Source organism: Scyliorhinus canicula, chromosome 2, assembly GCF_902713615.1.
Source record: "Scyliorhinus canicula chromosome 2, sScyCan1.1, whole genome shotgun sequence".
Lineage (NCBI taxonomy): Eukaryota > Metazoa > Chordata > Chondrichthyes > Carcharhiniformes > Scyliorhinidae > Scyliorhinus > Scyliorhinus canicula.
Window position 1 is genome coordinate 204,276,909 of NC_052147.1, and position 23,644 is coordinate 204,300,552.

At 43.6% G+C, this 23,644-nt stretch overlaps 1 protein-coding gene across 8 annotated transcripts in view; it reads right to left on the bottom strand.

The window, feature by feature from the left end:
- Positions 1-23,644, bottom strand: part of rapgef4a (Rap guanine nucleotide exchange factor 4a) — a 514,684-nt gene that overhangs the window by 2,727 nt on the left and 488,313 nt on the right. For all 8 annotated transcript variants that reach the window (XM_038789400.1, XM_038789401.1, XM_038789399.1 and 5 more), the window contains 5 exons: positions 16,355-16,445; positions 7,883-7,933; positions 5,024-5,111; positions 4,697-4,761; positions 1,268-1,322 (listed from right to left, as the gene is read on the bottom strand). In XM_038789400.1, coding sequence (XP_038645328.1) covers positions 1,268-1,322; positions 4,697-4,761; positions 5,024-5,111; positions 7,883-7,933; positions 16,355-16,445 — 350 coding nt within the window. The remainder of the gene's footprint in view (positions 1-1,267; positions 1,323-4,696; positions 4,762-5,023; positions 5,112-7,882; positions 7,934-16,354; positions 16,446-23,644) is intronic.

Sequence of the window (23,644 nt, forward strand, 5' to 3'; positions counted from 1 at the left end):
TTGAATTGGGGCCCTAGGCTGTTTATTCCCAATTTAGCTTTTTTATTTTTCTACCTGCCACTGCATGCTTAGTGGTCCTCCCTCCTTTAAACGCTCAATGGATTAGAGCTGGAATCCCGCACCCCCCCCCCCCCCCCCCCCCCCCCCCCCCCAGGATCAGCGGCGATCAGCCTATCAGTATTTTGCCGAAAGCACTGAAATGAGACCCGGCCATGAAATTTGCTTTGCCTCTCACTGGTGTCATTGGGCGACCGGTCTGATTGCTTCTCCCACCACTTGACTTATGGGGGTGCAAATTGAAGATTGCCTCCAAGTATCTGTGTCATCAATTTTGACAGGGCATTTAGAACTCATTTGGGGATAAAAAAGTCGAAGCAGAATGTTGTCATTCTTTAATTCTTTAAAAGAGAAAAAAGTCAATGGGCAGAAATTCAAAATGCTATTTTACAGAATTTTGTTTCTTTCTCCATTTTGTTCTCAGTCACTGGTCGGAGCTCAATAGTGAATCATATCCCATAAAGAAATATCAGTGCATAAAACCCATTCTCCAGCACATCCACAGAAATACATCAAGCTGCATTAAAAGAATACTGAAGAACATTTAAATAAGCTGAAACTAACAAGTTCATAACTGGACTAAAGTGCATTTTATTTGGGGAATTGAAGGCAACCCAACTTGGGAGAACTCTCCTCCCTAGTCATTAGGCTACACTAAGAATATAGTGAAGAAGATATCACATTAATTTGCTGAATCGTATCAGAGGAATCATTAAAGATAAGTTAAATTGTAAGGCACCCTTCATCAACAAGGAATGATTTTTCTGCACAAGCTGGATTGTCGAGTTAACCCCAAGCTCAAAGTAGGAAATATCCAAAGTTTGTTGTGCAGATCCAGGTGGGTTCATTTGTTCTTGCTCCCTGTGAAATGAAACTGGTAAATTCCTTCAGAAACGGAGCAACAGTAGACCACAAGATGTAAGAGAAGGCCATTCGACCATTGAGTCTGTTCCGTCAACAGTAGTCTGTCCTCTTCTCAAAATACATAATCCATTAAGACCACTAAATGATTATGTTTCTTGGTCACCAACAGCTTGAATGAAAATAGGTTTAGTAACGTTTTATATATCATTAAATGTTTGTTACAAGTTTGGATCCATCAACATCTAGGTTGCTCAGGGACGCCTCAGATGGAAGTTTAAGTAGGAGCTGTGAATGTAACCCTCTGAAAACCTGGCATTCATTTCATATTTACATATTACTGACTTACTGAAAGGCTGGCTTCTGCAGTGACGGGCTGTCCGTACTGTATTGCCAATCATATGCTGAAACAAAAATAAAAAGATTAAAATCAACCAAACTGAAGCATAGAAATCTTATGACAGCATCAATTTGGTTAAGTCAATGTACCTACTGATGCTCATCCCTTAAAACAAAAGAATATAAACGTTTTGGGATGGGGCAACATTTGGTTGGATCCAAAAATTAACAAGGCTGTGATGTGGAATGAACCTGCGCAGACTTTCCAATGCAGGCTGTATGCAAACTTCTACTGCCTGCTAATTTAAATGATAGTTATGTGCAATCCAGAGCTAAATGAACTGTTGAGTGGCTGCACTCTTCAACAGGAAGCCCAAGTTACTGCAAGGCAACACAATTAAAGCTAGCTTGCACCACATTAGCTTGTAGCTCTTAAAGAGGAGCTGTATTCTGGCTGGAGCAGGCTCTGGAAGTGAATGGGGATGATACTCCGAGGAGGAGGAACACTGGCTACTGCCACATTCTACAAAGTGTGCCTTGACGTTCTCAGATGCAGCACTGGAGGCCCTGGGCTGCACATAAGGAGAGAGTTCTTCTATTCACAGTGAGGCAGGAGATCCTCTGGACAAACTCCCAAAAGGCAGTCAGAGCAGTTGGGCATTAGGGTCACGACAAGCAGTGCAGCTTCGGTGACCTGGATACAGCGCTGCAAGTTTCATGACCATACAGGAGTATTCAAGGTCCACGAATTCATTTTCAAATTTCTATTCCTTACAGATGAAGCACAAAGCTCTGACAATGTGCAACAGACCACCCCACTCCCATGACTTATCAACAATATTTATCAATCAGGACTATAAACTTCACCTCACCTTTCAGACTCCTAACAATGCTTCAAGCCTCACACTCACACCCACATCTCACAGCATGCACACACTATTAACTACTCTACCACGACAGGCATATCACCCAAGCCACATCACACCACACTCACGCACACACCTCCCTCTCTTGCAGGATGAGATAGTTTACGAATTGAATTAGCAGCACCCAACCAACAGGAGAACGGCACAACAATATGTCCTCGTCCATGGAGGAGAGGGTAGTCGTCATCACTGGAGTAGCCATGACTGAGTATGGCAGCGGTGAGGATGAAACAAATAATGATGACCGTGCCCGCATAGCTAATCCTCCTTCTTACACCACACTTCTGCCTCATCCAACAATCTCTTCTGATTACAAGTTGCAGATGAGTAAACATGCACCTCTTGCTTTACACTACCCCCTACCCTCCCTCTCACCCTCATGCCCTTTCCCTTTCAGTTACCAAAGAACAGCAACCTGGCCAGGCACTGGTGGAAGGACAAGAGTTGGAGCCAATGATGAAGAGTGAACATTATTTACTCCCATTGTCATAACCACCAGGTCAGCGACTGACACTAGGCTACTTTCTAAAGTATGCACAGAGGCGGGATCTGCACAAGTCGTTGGTGTTATGAAAATGTGCTTTATGTCAAATAATGATTTTTAGTCCATCTGGAAACCGGAATTGAACTTTTAAACCAGACGTTTTAATAAAAATGCAGAAGCTAAATTGCCTTGAGCTCACAGTCCAAATTGGTTAACTTTAAATTTCATTATTGTACATTCCAACTTATTGGAGTGGGATCAGTCTGTCTTCAAAACCCATCAAAGCCAATGTTTTCAGGGGAATGGGATGGATGCACATCTCCTGTCTCATTCACAAGGTATCTATGACAATCACCTGGGGTATTCAACTGTTGAAGACGGGAAATTTACACTAATTGCTTGGACAATGGGACTCTGGTTAAGTTATCTTCAATGCATGAGCTAATCAAGTCATCTTTTGGAACACATGGACAATGTTAGAGAATGGCAGTTAGAGAAGAAAGGACCCGGCTTGTGTGACCTTCAACCTCGACAGGGGGAAATGATAGCACAGGCGCCAGCTTGTCAGAGGTTGAGGTCGCTTGTAGGTTCTACTGCAGAGGACTTAGAGGAGGGCATCAACAGGGCGCCCTCAGCAAAAGGTTGATGGGTATTCACAATGAGATGCCTGGTGCATTGGAAGACCTGCCAGAAAGCCTGAAATCTTTGTGAAGAAATAGAGGGAACCAGCACCAACATTGTACCGAGCTTTGCGCAGGGCCTGGAGCCTACACATTCCTGAGTGGGAAAGGTGCGAGGTGGGATGGGCGGCCAACTCCATCAGAACACTTGTGGACTCAACCATAACGCAAGGTCTGATATCGGTTGTTCTAGCTTCTGTTACACTAGAAGCAGAAGCTATGTAAAATTTTGGAAGCTCAGAATGAAGCTGTGCAAGTTCAGTTTGCTGTAATGCAAGGTCAGACTTCTGCCATCATAGCTGCTGATAGCAGTGTGTGAAGTGGCTTGCAGGTCTCACAACAGTTCACAATCTGTTCTCAAATATATTACAGGTTGCTGTGGTGCCACCCTGTGGAACTGCTACTGGCACCAGTACCATGGAGCATGAGCTTGTGGTCCTATCTCAGGATGCAACTATTAGTCGTCCTCGAAGTTGCCAGTCAGTCAGTCCAGATGTTTAGCGCCCATGCTGCTGCAGTCCAAAGCCAGAACATCTTATCAAAAAACTTTCCATGATGTAGTTTCAGTCATGGTGACTGGATTGGTCTCAGGTTTTAGCTGCTGCATCAACGAAACACCAACATTTCTCTCAGTCTCCCAGGGCTTTGGACAGGGGTGGGGGGCAAAATTAGGCAGATCTCTTGCCCTTAATCATATTGTATTGTTGGTGCCTTTGGAACGGAAGTAAAAAATGAGTCACTTGCCTCGAGAGGAATGGTGAGGGAGGAGGGAAAATCATCAACTTAAAATACTGCATTTTATTTGCACAGTAATATAGGAATAATTCTGAAAATTGTTTATCAGGAATATGATATAGTAACTTCAAAATAGATTTGTTTCTAATGGATATTGAATATGTATATTTAAATTGATCATATCTGGGAATTTAATTCTCACACAACTCATTACACAGAAATAAAATTGAGAACGGCCTTGTTGTGTGTTGCGCATTTGACCCATATAGCAAATGCTGGTATTTATGCCATGCATATCCGCACAGCCCTCTCCATTCATCACTCTTCAACTAATCCTATCAACATAACCCAATTTCAGCTGGCATAGGTGTAAAGTTAAACAAATGTAGCAGCTACAGTATTTGAAACTGGACAGTTTTGATATTCACCATTCAAAGAATGAAAGAACATATCACTATATTGTATAAATAAAGTTTAAAACTGAAACACTTAGAAACTGCAAAAATAGTTAGCACAATTTTAGAAAGGGTGAAAGCAGACCAACAACTTAAGTGAAGGTGAAAATTCCTCTCCGTGCTTTCCCCACCCTGAAAAACACACATTTTGAAGCTTACCATTTTTTCAAAATTAACAAGATGCTCATTGAATGTTTGGTTGCCTTCGTGGGTAAATGTCATGTCTGTAAAGAAAGAGGCAATCAGCAAACAATTTCTTCCAATTGCAAAAGACCTCAAGCTGGCATTACATTCTTCACACATTCCTGAACTGATTAATTTAATTAGGTAACATGACTTAACCAGCTTTAGCTAAGTATTATAATTATTGCTTGTTCTTATTTAACTGTTTTGGATGAAGTTATTAAAGCAATAAAAACAATCCACAGTTAGCAGCTTGATAAATGACATTTGCAATGCAAAAGGAAGAAAGTATGATTGAATTACCTTTTATAAGTAAAGGCATGAAGGGAATGATTGGTGGCTCCAGTTTAGCTACTGTAAGTCTGTAAGCCCTATGGTTCCTGGAAGGATCCTACAGGAAATTGTTTAGTATTTAATACTCATTCAATGATTAACTCACTGCATGCAGCAGATATCTTAAGCAGCTTTATGCTCTGCAGAATTCACAACTTACATAACTGAAAAGCAAATACTATAATGTTAACAAAGGAATTTGTTTACAACCTCGAGGAGATAGAAAATAGATATACTATTCCCTTGGGAAAAATATACCTTTAGTTCTGGAGCAAATTAAATATGTATACTTCTTTTTGCTGTACAGATTTTTGTTACACACACACTTAAGGGTCATTAAGGTAGGTTCAAGGCCACTTCAAGCAACTGACGGCATAATCTCGGCTGCCTGCCAAGTGCAGTGCTGGATGCTGCATTACCATTAAACCCCATCGGCCTGTGCAGGTGAATGTGAAAGATCCTAAACTGCTATTTGAAAAAGAACTGAAAAGTACTGAGCCTTGCAACACTTGGCCTTCAGTAATACCACCAACAACAGAGGGTTAGATAGGGTGGACAGCGAGAGCCTTCTCCCACGGATGGAGGTGGCTAGCACGAGGGGACATAGCCTTAAATTGAGGGGTAATAGATATAGGACAGAGGTCAGAGGTGGGTTTTTTACGCAAAGAGTGGTGAGGCCGTGGAATGCCCTACCTGCAACAGTAGTGAACTCGCCAACATTGAGGGCATTTAAAAATTTATTGGATAAGCATATGGATGATAAGGGCATAGTGTAGGTTAGATGGCCTTTAGATTTTTTCCATGTCGGTGCAACATCGAGGGCCGAAGGGCCTGTACTGCGCTGTATCGTTCTATGTTCTATGTTCTAACCAACACAGGCTATCTGGCCACTTGCTTTATGTTTGTGGAAATATGCTGCACCAAGATTAGCTGCTGCATTTGCCTACACAACACCTCAAAAATAATCCATTGATTGTGACATAGTTGTGAAATAGAGGTAAACTGAAGATATAAAAAATGTGATACAAATAAATTCTTTAATTCTTTCTTCATGATTGGTTTAAAAACCTGCGTATTAGACTGTAATCAGCTCAATGTTTAGCATCAGAAACTAGGAAACATAATATTGGATACCCATCGCTTCTCTGCCTTTTGGCTCAGATTTGATATGTCTCTCTTGTGGGGACCATGAATTGGATTCAATTTGAATTGGTTTTCGGATAAGGCAAGGAGATGGATTAGGGGTTCACCTCTGTCCACACTCCGAGCCCTGGCTTTGTAACTCAGACAAAATAAAAAATTTGTAAAAACAATTGGATCCCAATACTAGGAATAAATAAAGGAAATACTGGGACCTATTTTGGAATTTGACTAACACATGCTAATACATGATAAAACATCATGACCGCAAAAATGATAGATACCAACCAAACATTCGCATGATAATACATCATATGCTCCCACACATTAACATATTTCAAAGGCACACAACTCTCAAGTTAAATCTCAAGACAAATTTCTAAGTTACATATATTTCACGAATTTGCGCAACTCATGCCATACAGACATGCATCACATAGAATGGAGAGGACCGACAGGCTGGCCTTTCCATCAGGCAAGAAGCAATCTGGAGGAAGCCACAGGATCAGAACAAAGAAGAACAAAGAAAAGTACAGCACAGGAAGAGGCCCTTCGGCCCTCCAAGCTTGCGCCGACCATGCTGCCTTGCTAAACTAAAATCTTCTATACTTCCGGAGTCCTTATCCCTCTACTCCCATCCTATTCAGGTCCATGTCCTTTCTGAGTTTGTGCTGGGTAGGTTGCGATCAAAGGAGTCATATAATTTAATCATGGGCTCGGGTGTGGGGGAATGGTAATTACAGAGCTCGGGGGAGATGGGTTTGCCCCGACATGCACGCTACATCTAGCAGGTATACTCATCTGCTGCTCCAGCACCCACTCAAGGCTTGGTTTTGATTGCTTCTGGAGGCTTGGAAAACTCAGCAGGGTTGAGTTACAATTTCAAATGGTGAATAAAAAAATGAGGCACAGAGCCTCAGAATATCAAAAGTGCCAATCTAATTCAGTGAGCGCATTGGTCACTTGTCATCCACCTTGCCTTTGTTAAAACTGAAAAGAGGTGAGCTGAGGTCAGCCATCAGATCTTTAACAATTTCATCATTCCCCCCCACCCCCCAAAGAAATACGATGTGGAGATGCCGGCATTGGACTGGGGTGAGCGCAGTAACAAGTCTTAAAACACCAGGTTAGAGTCCAACAGGTTTGTTTTGAATCACTAGCTTTCAGAGCACTGCTCCTTCCTCGGGTCTGGAGCAACCAGAGGAAGGAGCAGTGCTCCGAAAGCTAGATTTGAAACAAATCTGTTGGACTTTAACCTGGTGTTGTAAGACTTCCTACCAAATAAATACAGTAGAGGAAACAGGCACGATGATGCTCTGAACACACAGTTTAGGATTATATTTGTAAAAAAAAAACACAGCGTTGATTTAGGGAAACAGTGGGCAGCATGAGGACAAGGAGGTTGCTGTATATCAGGAGGAGGGAATGGCATGGAGGGGGGGCAGCATGAGAGGGATGGAATGGGCAATGAGGATAGCATAAGAATTATGTGAGAAGGATGGAAGGAATGAGATGGATATGTTATGTGAGGAATGGCATGGGTTGGGGTTTAATGAAGTACTTTTGCAACAAAAAATACAAATTTCATACCACTTATTTTGTGGATCTCTGCTAATACCCGACTATAATGATATCATGTACCTTTATCTAAGATTGTAAAATTACTGTAAAAGTTAAAAGCATACGCACCATGAAGCTTTCAAATTCGGAATAGATTTTCTTGAATTTACTGGGAAGTTTCTGTAAAGATAGGAGAATTCACATTTTGTATTAAAACATGCAGTTGTGTGAACATCAAGGGCAACATAATTGGATAATTCCCAAATGCCTGCTTCATGAGTGAAGTCATTTATCTCAATCCACTAATACTTATGATGCATTTTATTATTGCAATTGAAGTATATTCTTGCTCAGATTTCCAAACCTCCTATCCATTCCTATTGTGATGACAAATCCCTCATACAATGGAGCTGACATGGTGTGTGAAGCTTCTCTCTTTACCACACCTGCTAATGAGCATGAACCATTGTTCGATGTTTTTCTCAGGTCCAGAACCACCAAGGGTCATCATGCCCACAAGTGAGAATTCACTTTCTACAACGTGTCGAGTATGTTATCTACCCGTGTTGAGGGTTGAACAGAAATTATCGCCAGTGTGTTTAATCTACTGACAATGACTTGAGCCTGCTCCTGATCTGCTGCAAGTAATAGAGTGAATACTCTATCGGATCATGGCTTAATCTATAAATGACAGAGCTGGTTCATTAAAAATTATAAGCAGTAAGTGGCACTCTCACATGCACTGTAGAAAGTGCTGGAAGACTGTTCCCAGAGATATATCCTAGCAAACTTGGAAATTGGAGCAGGAGCAAAAGGGCAGTCCAAATTACATCTAAAGTCAAATAATCATGGAAACGAAATATTTAAATATATAGGGGATATTTATAGTGCCAATATATTATTAGTATTAGAGGAAAACCTATTTGTTACGTAGTTGCATAATCTTTAGTCTACATGCAGAAAAAAAAAGTGAACAATTGTGCCAAGTAGTTCTCAACAGAAGATCATTTTGAATTTGTGGTTGACACAAATGGCATTTGTCAGATGAGTTTCCATGAGCTGGTAAAGAAATCCTAAAACATGGGGAGCTATAGGCATTGAAGATCAAACAATTTGGAACAGAAGCTGATGAGGGAGATAGACTCCGCAATGGGATATCACAATTTGAAAAGGGGGACAGGTGGCAGGAGAGTGAGAGGGGGAAGGAGAGATTAGGACTGAGACTTTCAAGAGCCATGGGGGGGTCAGGATCCCAGTTTAGGCTAGTTTTGAATATCGCAGTCCTGGAGACTGTCTCATAATTCCAACACCTCAAGAGTTTGAAATCTTCAAAGAACCAGTTGGGGAGATGGGAAGGTGGGGGGGAAATCATGGCGTTTGGTGCTATGCGTTTTTATAGCGCATTCTAAAAATCTGTGCCGTCCCAAAGCACTCGAAAATTGGTGAAGTATGTTGGAAGGGGAGGGCTTGTTGTAAAGTCAGGAACACATCAGCCAACTTGAGAACACAAGCATAGGTATGGGTTATGTGCAGAAGTATCTGGAGTGAGATGTGATCCCACCACTTTGTGACCCCGAGGTGAGAGAACTATCAATGAGCCACAGCTGACAGGTAGCGTTTTTGTAGTGCGAGTGGGCAAACATACTTGCTGCCAATTAACGATTCATTAAGGAGTTGGCTCAACAACTGGTCTGTTCCCAAGTTCAATTTTCATATTTTTCTGGTGAGCCTGCACAGTTTGCACATCAGTGCACAGCTGTCGGGTTCACTATGGGGCCCAAGGAAGTCTCTTCTGCAGTTGTCTTAAAAATAAATCTGTGTGGGGCCAGCTATCGCAGAATTGAGTAATGGTTCTTGCCTTGTCACACAGGCCACTACCTGCCTCATTTCACCTCCATAGCCAGCCAGGAGTTGCCTGGCTCAAAATCAGCAAGGCAGCAGCACCCACCAACATGGATGCTACTTCCTCTTGCTGTTGGCACCAGGCAGGCAGCACCCAACTTGTGGAGATGCTCTGCAGCTCTAAATGGACAACAAGCTTTCCTCCTTGCTAATTAGGCCATTTACATTAACAACTCACATCACAAGTGTGACGCAACATGGGCTTGAGGTTGGGATCCAGAAGTCATCTAGCTGTTGGGTCCTTGAACCCACATTGAAAAATCTGGCCTCACAGTTTGGTTTGCTGAGCCGCTAATCACTGTAGATTATAAATCAGAACCACTATTCATCTAGTCTCTCTCTCACTGGGTAACTAATTAAAACTTTACAACAGTCTGGTAACCAGCCATGATTCATGTCTGCTAACATATTATGTTATTGCTTTCTATGGGGAAGAGAATGATGCTGGGAATGCTGCATTTTGACTCCCCATTCCTGTGTGCTCTGCTGTAACCCAGCTTTATGCTCTTACTGATGGTGTTCAGGGGGGAATTATGGGTCTTCGACCCAGCAATCATTAAGGAATGATGGACCATTGAGGATGAGTGGAAAGTGCTAAACTCCACAACAAGTTGCATTGATATAGTGACTGTAACATCGGAAATTATTTCAAGCCACTTCATAGAAGCATATTAAACAAACAATGAAAACTGTCACCAAGTTTAAAAAATGATTAGGAGGGGTGACTAAATGTTCAGTCCAAGAGATAAGTTTTAACAAGAGTTAAAGCGGAGACAAAAGTAGTGCGCAGAGAGGCTTAGGAAGGAATTCCAGAATTTGGGGCATAGACAGCCGAATACACTCCTGACAATAAATGATGAGTTGAAGGTTGTGAGGATTGGACAAGTGACTGGAATTGAAAGAATGCAAAGTTTTGGCTGGTTGTAGGAGCTGCCTAAAATCTTTGATCTGCATTTGGTCATCTGTCCTAATGGTGCCTTCTTTGGCACAATGTCAATTTGTCACTGAGCCCGTTAACAATACACTACTCCAGAAATATCACAGCACTCCTCAGAATCTAACGATCTAAATAATTTAATTACCCTACTCTGAAATCATTCCATGTGTTGATCGTTGTGTGAAGTGGATCCTGCAATCAGTCCTAATTTTGCTGCTCTGATTTAAAGTCCCCCTTTCCCTGCCTGTCACAATAGTCTGTGGGGCCTCAGATTTCTCTCTTCTATACAATCTTTCTCATTCTTGTAATTCAGTTGCCTTCTTCAATGCCCCACTGCCGCTCAATCCTCCTTTAAGATGCTCCTTAAAACCTATGGCTGGACTAAAATGTGATACAGTTCGAGAATGAATACCCTTCACTCGCATTCTGCTGTATAGTTCAGCATTACATTCCACTATACTAGTTCAATTACTGCTGTGATTGACATGTTGAGCATCAATTCTTTCAAATTCATGCCTGCAATTGTGAAAGAGTGCCAAATCAGTCTTAATCCTCCTGCTTCATTTCTCATTTTCTACTATTAACCAAGTATTATAGAGATTGAAAGGGAAGTCAGGAGCAGGGACGAGGATAACCATCCAACACAGAGGAGGATGCATTAAAAACACAATGAAGGTGACACTCTATTCTTGATGACTTTTGCAAACAAAATGTATTTGCATGGGAAGACTGTCATGTCTATTCAATTGAATTTGAAAGCCAAGTATCTCATTTGCAACACCTTATTTATTTCAAACTGAATACTATCTCTGGCAAGAACCAACAATTTAAGTGACTGCTCGTCTGCTGTGCATGAATATTAATATATATATATATATATATATATATATATATACACACACACACACACACACACACACACACACATTTTATATCCATCAATTTCATAGTCATATGATATTCAATTTGCTTTGATTGATTCAAGGGAGCTATACAGGTATAGCAGGTTAGGGGTTGGTTTAGCTCACAAGGCTAAATCACTGGCTTATAAAGCAGACCAAGCAGGCCAGCAGCACGGTTTGATTCCTGTACCAGCCTCCCCGGACAGGCGCCGGAATGTGGCGACTAGGGGCTTTTCACAGTAACTTCATTGAAGTCTACTCGTGACAATAAGCGATTTTCATTTCATTTCATTTTATAGCAGTTCCTGTTGTGGATGCATTTAAATCTTTTCCACTTATATTTTAGCTGAAAAGGCACACTTCAATGTACCAATTGAATAAAATATGCATCATTAGATAGATGTGACCAAAACCTTCATAAGCACTATTGCCTATTTGATATATTTATTGTCTCATCTCTACAGAACAAAAGCTTTTACTTTCACTATTCATAGAGTCATGATGCTCTGGGGCTAAACTGATTGAATCGTCCATAGTTTCTGCAGTGGGTTGTCTCCTACTAATTATTAATACATGCAGTCATCACAGTCTAAATCAGCTATTGAAAAGGCAAAACGTAACCTATGTAAAAATACTTAACAGGAGGGGGGCCAATTTCAGTGGGTTGAGAAGGGACCTGTCCCGGGTGAACTGGATTGATAAACTGTATCAGAGCATGGAGGTCTTCAAAGAAGAGATATTTTGGGTAGAGTCAAGATTGATAATATAAGCAAGAACCCCCAGCCAAAACTACAAAGTTCAGAGGAGTGAAAAAGGAAATAAGAGAGGCAAAGGGAGAAGAAAGTGACAGCTAAATTAAAAAAGGAAATTCAAGAGTCTTCCATAGGTACATTAATAATTTTAAAAAGTATGAAGAGAGGGGTGGAGCCAATTAGGGACCAAAGAGGGGGAATCTAAACATGGAAACAGAGAACACAGCTGAGTTACTAAATTTATACTTTGCATCTATCTTTACCAAAGAAGTTGATTCTACTGGTATAAAACTGAAAGAGGAGGTAGTTTTGAGATAATGGATGGCCTAAAAATTGAAGGGGGGGGGGGGGGGGGAAGAAGAGAGCTGGAGGACTGGATAATTGAAAATGTTACAGCTTTAATTTAAAAAAAATAGTTTAAGGGTAAACCTAAAAATTTACAAGTTTAACCTTGGTAGTGGGAAAGCTTTTAGAAATGATAATCTGGGACACAAGTGAAAGCCACTTGATGAAATGTAGATTAATTGAAAAAAGTTGATTTGTTACGGGCAAATTGCGACAGGTGATGGGGGAACCAGAAAGAGGTAAAATCTTACTTGATCTCATAGTCACCAACCTGCCTGCTGCAGATGCATCCATCCACGACAGCATCGGTAAAGTGACCACCACACAGTCCTTGTGGAGATGAAGTCCCGTCTTCACATTGAGGATGCCCTTTATCATGTTGTGTGGCACTACTGTCATGCTAAATGGGATCGAATCGTAACAGATCGAGCAACTCAAAACTGGGCATTCACGAGGCTCCATGGTCCATCAGCAGCAGAATTGTACTTAGCTACAATCTGCAACCTTATGGCCTGGCATATTGTACAGGATGTTGGTGAGACCACATCTGGATTTGTGTGTCCAATTTTGGTGTCCTTATTTGAGGAAGGATGTGGTGGCATTGGAGGCAGTTCAGAGGAGGTTCACAAGATTAATTCTGGGGATGAAAGGGTTGACGTATGAGGAGAGATTAAACAGTTTGGGTTTATATTCTCTGGAGATTGGAAGGATGAGAGGGGATCAGATCGAGGTATATAAAATACTAAAAGGGATTGATAAAGTAAATGTAGACTAAATGATCCCCCTTGTGGGGCAATCTAGAACAAGAGGTCTTGGATATAGGTTGAGAGGTGGTAGATTTAGAACATAGAAAAATACAGCACAGAACAGGCCCTTCGGCCCACGATGTTGTGCCGAACTTTTGTCCCAGATTAAGAACAAATTAATCTACATCCCATCATTCTACCGTAATCCATGTACCTATCCAATAGCCGCTTGAAGGTCCCTAATGTTTCTGACTCAACTACTTCCACAGGCAGTGCATTCCATGCCCCGACTACTCTCTGGGTAAAGAACCTACCTCTGAGGTCCCCCCTATATCTTCCACCATTCACCTTAAATTTATGTCCTCTTGTAATGGTTTGTTCCACCCGGGGAAAAAGTCTCTGACTGCTCTATCTATTCCCCTGATCATTTTATAAACCTCTATCAAGTTGCCGCTCATCCTTCTCTGTTCTAATGAGAAAAGGCCTAGCACCCTCAACCTTTCCTCGTAAGACCTACTCTCCATTCCAGGCAACATTTAGAACTGAGAGGAGGAGGAACTAATTCTCACAGGGGGTGGTGAATTTGTGGAACTCGCTGCCTTATAGTGGGGTGGAATCGGACTTATTAAATGGTTTCAAGAAGGAGATAGATATGTTTCTGATAAAAATAATGAGTTAAAAGGATATGGAGAACAGGTGGGGAGGTGGATTTGAGACCAGGAAGAGATCAGTCATAATCTGATTCAATGGCGGATCAGGCTCAAAGGGCTGAATTGCCCACTTCTGCTCATAATTCCTGTGTTCCTATATCCCTCACTCTACCATTACCACCAAGCCAGGGGATCAACCCTGGTTCAATGAAGAGAGTGCAGGAGAGCATGCCAGGATCAACACACGGCATACCGAAAAACGAGGTGTCAACCTGGTGAAGTTACAACACAGGACTACTTGTGTATCAAACAGCATAAGCAGCAAGTGATAGACAGAGCAAAGCGATTCCACAACGAACGCATCAGATCTAAGCTCTGCAGCCCTGTCACATCCAGTTGTGAATGATGGTGGACAATTAAACAACTCGCTGGAGGAGGAGGCTCCACAAATATCCCCATCCTCAAATGATGGAGGAGCCCAGCACATCAGCGCAAAAGAGAAAGCTGAATAACTTGCAATAATCTTCAGCCAGAAGTGCCGAGTAGATGATCAATCCCGGTCTCCTCCAGAGCACAGATGAAAGTCTTTAACCAATTCGATTCACCCCACGTGATATCAAGAAACAGATGAAGGCACTGGATACTCCAAAGACTATGGGCCCCGACAATATTTCAGCAATAGTACAGAAGACTTGTGCTCCAGAACTTGCCATGCCTCTAGCCAAGCAGCTCCAGTACAGCCAGAACATTGGCATCTACCCGGCAATGTAGGAAATTGCCCAGGTATGGCCTGTACACAAAAAACAGGACAAATCCAACACAGCCAATTATTGCCCTATCGGTCTACTTTCAATCTTCAGGAAAGTGATGGAAGGATGTTGGCAGGACTCAAGGGACTGAGTTAGAGGGAAGAGATTGGTGAGGCTAGGACTTTTTTCTTTGGAGCATAGGAGACTGAGTGGTGATCTTATAGAGCTGTATAAGATCATGAGAGGCATGGATAGGGTGAATGCACTCTTTTTCCCAGGGTTGGGGAAATCGAGAAATAGAAGGCATAGGAAGTTAGGAGGGGAAAGAATTAATGGGAACCTGAGGAGCAGGAGAAATTTTTATTTTAGTTTTTTTTTTACACAGAGGGTGGTACATATGTGGAATGAACTGCCGGAGGAAGTGTTTAAGGTAGGGCCATTGATAACATTTAAAAGGCATTTGGACAGATAGATAGATGGGAAAGATTTAGAGGGACATGGGCCAAATGCAAGCAAATGGGGTTGGCTTAGATGGGCTTTTTGGTTGGCATGGACCAGTTTGGGCTGAAGGGCCTGTCTCCGTGCCAAAGAATCTAGATTCTATGATAAGAGGTCATCAACAGCGCTATCAAGCGGCACTTACTTACCAATAACCTGCTCACCGATGCTCAATTTAGGTTCCCCAAGGGTCATTCAGCTCCTGATCTCATTACAGTCTTGGTTCAAACATGGACAAAAGAGTCAAACTCCAGGGGTGACACGAGAGTGACTGCCCTTGATATCAAGGCAGCATTTGATCGATTATGGCATCAAGGAGCTCTAGGAAAACTGGAATCAATGGGAACGGGGGATGGGGGGGAGGGGGGGGAGAGAAACTCTCTACTGGTTGGAGTCAATGGAATACTCCCCACTTACCTCGATGCGTGCAGCTCCAAAAACACTCAAGAAGCACAACACCATCCAGAATAAATCAGCCCGCTTGATATTGGCACTCCTTGCACAAACATTCAATCCCTCCACCACTGACGTACAGTAGCAGCAGTATGTACCATCTACAAGATGCACTGCAGTAACTCACCAAGGTCCTTTAGGCAGCACCTTCCAAACCCACCACAACTATCAACTAGAAGGACAAGAGCAGCAGATACCTGGGAACACCACATCCTGGAATTTCCCCTCCAAGTCACTCACCATCCTGCCTTGGAACTATATCGCCTTTCCTTCACTGTCGCTGGGTCAAAATCCTGTAACTCCCTCCCTGACAGCACTGTGGGTGTACCTACACCACGGTTTCAAGAAGGCAGCTCACCACCACTTTCTCAAGGGCAATTAGGGATGAGTAACAAATACTGGCCTAGCCAGCGAGGCAGTAAAAATTAATGTTTTAAAATGTCCTTTGGGACTTACTGAACACGCTAAACCCAGAATTGAGGTAATAGCTGATGGGTGCTATTCGAAAAGTGTCCTGAATATGAAAACCATTCTAAAATGAAAACATTATTAAAAAGAGAGAGATGTACTGGATTTGAAATTTTAAAAAAATTGTTAGTACTCAGAATGCAGTTTTCCCGATAAGTGACATTATTGGATCTGAAAACAGTTGATAATGGTGACCTACCTCCCAGGTCTGTGAGAGGCGGCTAACAGCCACATTGCTCAGTCCCATTACAAGAGCAAAAAATGAGTTCAAATTTCTATATTCTTTGCAACTGGAAAGGAATAAAATGATTCATTAGAATTACAATACAAATCAAGGTTCTTCTATCTATTGTGTGTGTTTGACACACACAGGCTAAAAGCAAATAGGTTAAAGAGAGCTTTTTACCGTTAATACCAATTTGTCTCAAACCAGAAGCATTTTTGATTAACAGCATTTTACAATCCAATGCAGTGAAAATTGCTTCAATAAAGGTCAACAGTGGCCATCTCAACAATAAGCATGTTAAAGACACAATTACTGATTGCATTATTTGCTTATGAATGCTTACTTTTAATGGTCTAATGCCTGGTTTTCAATAGCATAATATGCATAGATCTAAACTTAGACGGCAATGCTATTTTGGAACTCTACCCTCACGATTAACAAAACCTTCCTACTTCCACCACTACCCATTTCCCCCCTTCCAACAATAAGGATTTAGTAGGAGATTGCTTCTAAAATTAGGATGATATTTCCCGTCAAAAGAACTGAAGGATGGATTAGTATGGCTTAATAATATTGGCGTATGAGAGCAAGGGCTACTCACTTACTGTTTGACTTGAATACATCATCACATAGGAGCGGATTTACAATGAAACACTGCGTGGCATGGGGACCTGCCAAATGACCGGAGGAGTGGGGGGCAAAACAGTGAGCGAGTACTGAACTGTAGATTGAGGACGGAGCTGTCCTGGTTAAATGTCTGATGTACCAACACAAATGCTACAAATACTCATCAGATGAAGTAGCTTTTGTGGAGAGGGTGTGAGTTCTTGTCAAACCTCGGGTAACTTGTGTTGAGCAGCTCATATTGCACAAAACATAAGTTATCGACTGGCTGTGGAATGAAAATGAAATGAAAATCGCTTATTGTCACGAGTAGGCTTCAATGAAGTTACTGTGAAAAGCCCCTAGTCGCCACATTCCGGCGCCTGTCCGGGGAGGCTGGTACGGGAATCGAACCGTGCTGCTGGCCTGCTCGGTCTGCTTTAAAAGCCAGCGATTTAGCCTTGTGAGCTAAACCAGCCCCTGGTACATGGATTTGATTTGTTTTATTGTCACGTGTACGGAGGTACAATGAAAAGTATTGTTCTGCGTACAGTCCATACAGATCATTCCATACATGAAAAAAATATGGGACATACATAAATACACAATGCATAAATACACAATGTAAATATATAGTCACAGGCATCGGGTGAAGCATACGGAGTGTAGTACTACTCAGTAGAGAGGATGTGCGAAGAGATCAGTTCAGTCCATAAGAGAGTCATTCAGGGGTCTGGTAACAGCGGGGAAGAAACTGTTTTTGAATCTGTTAGTTTGTGTTCTCAGACTTTTGTATCTCCTGCCCAATGGAAGAAGTTGGAAGAGTGAATAACTTTGGTAGGAGGGGTCTTTGATTATGATGCTCGTTTTTCCAAGGCAGCGGGAGGTGTAGATAGAATCAATGGATGGGAGGCAGTTTTGCGTGATGGACTGGGCTGTGTTCACAACTCTCTACAGTTTTGTACGGTCTTGGGCCAAGCTGTTGTCACCAGGCTGTGATGCAGCCAGGTAGGATGCTTGCTATGGTGCATCTGTAAAAATTGGTAAGAGTCAATGTGGACTTGCTGAATTCCCTTAGTTTTCTGAGGAAGTACAGGCGCTGTTGTGCTTTCTTGGTTGTAGCATCGACGTGGATGGACCAGGACAGATTGGTGGTGATCTGCACACCTCGGAATTTGAAGCTGTCAACCATCTCCAGCTCGGCAGCATTGATGCAGATGGGATGTGTACGATACTTTGCATCCTGAAGTCAGTGACAAGCTCTTTAGTTTTGCTGACATTGAGGGGGAGATTGTTGTCGTTACACCACTCCACTAATTTCTCTATCTCCCTCCTGTATTCTGACTCATTGTTGTTCGAGATCCGACCCACTACAGTCGCATCAGCAGTAAACTTGTAGATGGAGCCAAATTTTGCCACATAGTCGTGTATGTATAGGGAGTATACATACTCCCAGTATTGAGGACTATTGTGGAGGAGGTGTTGTTGTTTATCCTTACTGATTGTGGTCCATGGGTCAGGAAGTCGAGGATCCAGTTTCAGAAGGAGGAACCGAGTCCTAGGCTTTGGAGTTTTGATATTAGCTTGGCTGGGATTATGGTGTTGAAGGCAGAGTTGTATTCAATGAATGGAGTATTCTGATGTAGGAGTTCTTGTTGTTGAGATGCTCCAGGGATGAGTGTAGGGTCAGGGAGATGGCGTCTGCTCTGGACCGGTTGTGGTGGGATGCAAATTGCAGTGGATCAAGGGATTCTGGGAGTATGGAATTGGATGTGTCTCATGACCAACCTCTCTAAGCACTTCATAATGATAGATGTCAAAGCCACCGAACAGTAGTCGTTGAGGCACGTTGCCTGGTTCTTCTTTGGCACCAGTATGATGGAGGTCTTCTTGAAGCAGGCGGGGACCTCGGAACGGAGTAGGGAGAGATTGAAGATGCCCACGAACACATCTACCAGTTGGTTCGCGCAGGTTCTGAGTACACGACCAGGGACACTGTCAGGATCTGTCGCTTTCTGAGGGTTCACTTTCAAGAAGGCCGATCTGACTTCGGAAGTTATAATGGTAGGTCACGGGCGTGATTCTCCGCTCCCCACGCCGGGGGGGGGGGGAGAATCGCGGGAGGGCCAGGCGAATCACGACATGCCGCCCTGGCACCCCCCGTGATTCTCCACGGCGACCGCCGATTCTCCAGCCCGGATGGGCTGAGCAGCCTGCCGAACCCGACCGGTTCACGCTGGCGCCAACCACACCTGGTCGCTGCTGGCGTGAAAGTGCGCGACCGGTAAGCGTGGAGCCTGTGGGGGGCAGAGGGAGGATCGAGCACCACGGGCGTGCTCATGAGATGTCTGGCCCACGATCGGTGCCCACCGATCGTCGGGCCGGCGTCTCTAAAAGACGCACTCTTTTCCCTCCGCCGCCCCGCAAGATCAAGCCGCCATGTCTTGCGGGGCAGCGGAGGGGAAGACGGCAACCACGCATGCGCGGGTTGGCGCCGGCCAACCTGCGCATGCGCAGCTGATGTCACTTCGGCGCCACCGGCCGCGTCATTCCTGGCGCGCTGCTTTGACGCAAACATCAAGGCCGGGCGCTCGGGATTCACGTGCCGCCGCTCCTAGCCACCCCGGGGGAGGGGGGGGGGGGGGAAGAATAGAGGGTGAGGAGCGGCCTCCGATGCCGGAGTGAAACACTCCGGGTTTCACTCTGGCGTCGGCTGTTTGTCTCCCTTTGGGAGAATTGTGCCCCACATGTGCAAACTCAAATATCAAAATAATTTAATTGCTCTCCGGAATAAAGATGCTGCCATTTGTGCACCTTTCCTGAGGTGGGTGTGGAAAACCCAGAGATTTTCTGAGTCCGCACACCCAGCTGGAGAACAAAGTCCAGGCCCAAGTAATCATAGGCCAATCAGCCTAAAGTTAATAATTTGAAAACTACTGGAGACCAATGTCAAGGACAAAAATTACTATCATTTGGGAAAGCATGGGTTAGAAAGGCACAGTCAGCCCAGATGTGGCGAGTAACCTGTTACTTCATTAAAGAACTCAAAAGGGTTGATGAAGGTAATGCAGATGATATTCTTATACATGGATAAAGTACCTCAAAACAGACTTATTCAGACAGTAGAAACACATACTATTAAAGAAACCGTGGAGACTTAGGTACATAATTAGCTAAGGGTTAAAAGCAGAGTAGTGTTAAATGGAGATATTTCTGATGAGTGAAGTGTGTAGTGAGATACCCCAGAGATCAGTATTAGGAATTTTAATGTAATTTATAAACAACCTACATTTGTGTATAGAGTGTACAATTTTCAAGTTTGTGTTTATATAAAAATTGGCAACGTAGTGGATGGTGAGCAGGATAGGAGCAAAATTCAGGAAGACAGATTGGTGAAACAGGTAAACACATGGTGAAACAGTATCAGGTCTAGCTAGTAAAGCAGTTAAGAAAGAGAACAGGATACTCAGCTTTGCAAATAGGGACATTGAATAAATAAAGGAAGTCACGCTAAAGGCTCAGAAATCTTGATTAGGTATCATCCGGAGTGTTCTGGGCACCACACTTTTAGGAAGAATGTCATGAGGCACGATTTAACAAAAATAAAACCGAGTCCTGTTTTGGGTGCTTGCAGCGCCGAGAACGAACCCGCTATTAAACGGGACTCTGCTTCATTTTTGGAACATCGTGCCGAGGCAACACTTCGGCTCATTTCCTGCACGTACAAGCTCAGCTCGCCAGAGCGAGAAGAGATCGGGTCGGGGTGCCATTTATCTCTGGACCCCCCCCCCCCCCCCCCCCCCCCATGGCCTCCGGACCACCCCAACTTACTTCTTAATAATAATCTTTCTTAGTGTCACAAGTAGGCTTACATTAACACTGCAATGAAGTTACTGTGAAAAGCCCCGGTTGCCACATTCTGGCGCCTGTTCGGGTACACCAAGGGAGAATTCAGAATGTCCAATTCACCTAACAGCACATCTTTCGGGACATGTGGGAAGAAACCAGACCTCACGGAGGAAACCCACACAGACACGGCACCCCACCTCACACGGGCAGGGCACCCTGGGCCCAATTCATGGCACAGGAAATAGGCTGGCAAGGGCACTGCTGGGGTGCCTGACTGGCAGTGTCACAGTGCCCAGATGACATCAGGAGTGGCAGGTACCACCCTGCCCAGAGCCCGATCACCCGTGGGCCCCCGATCACCTGGGAGGGCCCCCAAGTTCCAGTACACCTGGTCCACATTTGTGGAAACCAGTGTTAAAGGGCACCAGTTCTGGGTCTCTGAGGCAGTTACGTCCCGCTCCTTGGATAACTCTATGCAAACATTTTTTAAGTGAGCTTAAATGCACACTTAAATATGCAAATTGGATACCACCCTCAATGGGTGGGATCCACTTTGCGACACCTTACGAGATGATAACTCTGCACACCTCAAGTAAGTCACCCCTTAGCCTCATCTATTCTAAATCTCTTCTCATAGCAGCAATTTCCATCACTGGAAATTTCTCCTCTGCACTCTCTCCAGAGCAATTATGTCCTTCCTGGAAAGTGGTGACCAGAACTGTACACAAAATTGTAGCTGTGGCTTCACCAGTGTTTTTTATAGTTCCATCATTACATCCCTGCTTTTGTATTCAATACCTTCCTCACTAAAGGAAAGCATTCCATAGGTTTTCTTGACCACCTTGTCCACATGTCCTGCCACCTTCAAGGACCTGTGGACATGCTCCCCAAGGTCACTCACTTCCTCAACCCCGCTCAATATCTTGCCACTTATTGGGTATTCCCTAACTTTGTTTGCCCTTCCCAAACACATTACCTCACACTTTTCCAGATTGAATTCCATTCACCACTTTTCTGCCCACTCAACCAAACCATGAATATCATTCTGAGTTGACAGCTATCTGTCAACTAAACGGCCAATTTTCATGTCATCTGCAAATTTCCCAATCATGCCTCCCACACATTTAAGTCTGAATCATTAATATATATATACACACAACAGCAAGGGCCCCAAGGCTGAGCCCTGTGGAACACCGCTGGAAAAAATTTGCAAATACACCCATTGACCATTATCCTTTGGTTCCTGGCACCGAGCTAATTTTGGATCCAAACTGCCAGCTTCCCTGTATCCCACGAGATCTCACTTTTCTGACCAGTCTGCCCTGTGCAAACTTGTCAAGCAACATCTACTCCAACACCCTTATCAATCCTTCTCGTTACTTCCTCAAAAAATTCTATTCAGTTGGTAACATACAACTTCCCCTAAGAAACCATGTAGACAATCCCTGATTGATCTGTGCCTTTCTAAGTGACAGTTTATCCTGTCTCTCAATTTTCAGCACTTTGCCCACCACCGATGGCAGACTTATCAGCTTATAGTTTTATGGTTGATCCTTTGCACCCTTTTAAAATAATGGTACAACATTTACTGACCTCCAGTTCTCTGGAACCTCACCTGTGTATACTGAGGATTAGAAAATGATCTTCGGAACATCCGCTATTTCCTCCCTGGCTTCCTTGAACAGCCTGGGATACAATCAATCTGGCCCTGGAGATTTATCTGCCTTCGAAGATGACAGGCCCTCTAGTACGTCCTCTCTCACTATGCTTATTGCATCTAATATTTCACATTACTCCTCTTTAACTGGAATGTCTGCATCCCCCTCCTCAATGAAGGTAGAGACAACGTACTCATTAAGAACCCTGCCCACATCTTCTGAATCCACTCAAGTTGCCATTTACATCTCTTATAGACCCTTCCTTTTCCTTAGTTATTCTCTTTCTCTTCATGTATTGGAGAACTGATGAAATTGAATTTTTCAAAAACATTTAGGATAGATTTAGTGATCTCCTAATCCACTAGTAGACATAAAATGAACATAAATATACACAAGACAAAAAATGAACCGAGATCAGTAATGTCAGATTTTCATTCAATTAACAGCCAATCAATTTTTTGATGTACTGTATGACATGTCCCCCAGGCCTCCCCTTCAGGCCCCGCTCGTTGGTATTACCAATAGTGCACTGCCCCCGACACCACGGCACTCACATCTTGTCACTGACACCTTGTCACTGACACACTAGCCTGACCAGTTGGACCCTGAGGGGAATCGAGGAGGCAAATCCATTGCCATTCCCAGGAGAGAGTCCAGAGGTCAACCCCTGAGCCCACCCAACTCCCCCCTTGAGGAACCCTCCCTCTGCTGCCTGGCAGTGGCAGAGAGCACATGGGCAATGGACAGATCTCAGTGACACCACCTGGGTTCCATCGTGACAGGGCAATGTTTGTCAATACTTACACCAAAGCCCACCCGATGATGGGGAGGGTGCGGGGGGTAGCACTCTGCTTCACAGCATCAGCGACCCAGGTTCGATTCCCGGCTTGGGTCACTGTCTGTGCGGAGTCTGCACGTTCTCCCAGTGAGTCAACTAATCTCAGTGAAACCGTAGCCTTCCTCAGGAGGAAGTCCAGTCTTCACCTTCAAATATCTAACTGGGGAATTCTCTCCAAAGTCAATCCAACATGGATGGTATCAATGATGGCCACCTCTGAGGTTTCAATCTCATCTCCCGAGATTCCCAAGTATGCACTTAAGCACCAACTCACAACCTCAGCTCTTTGGCTACGCCATGCAAAACATTTCTAAA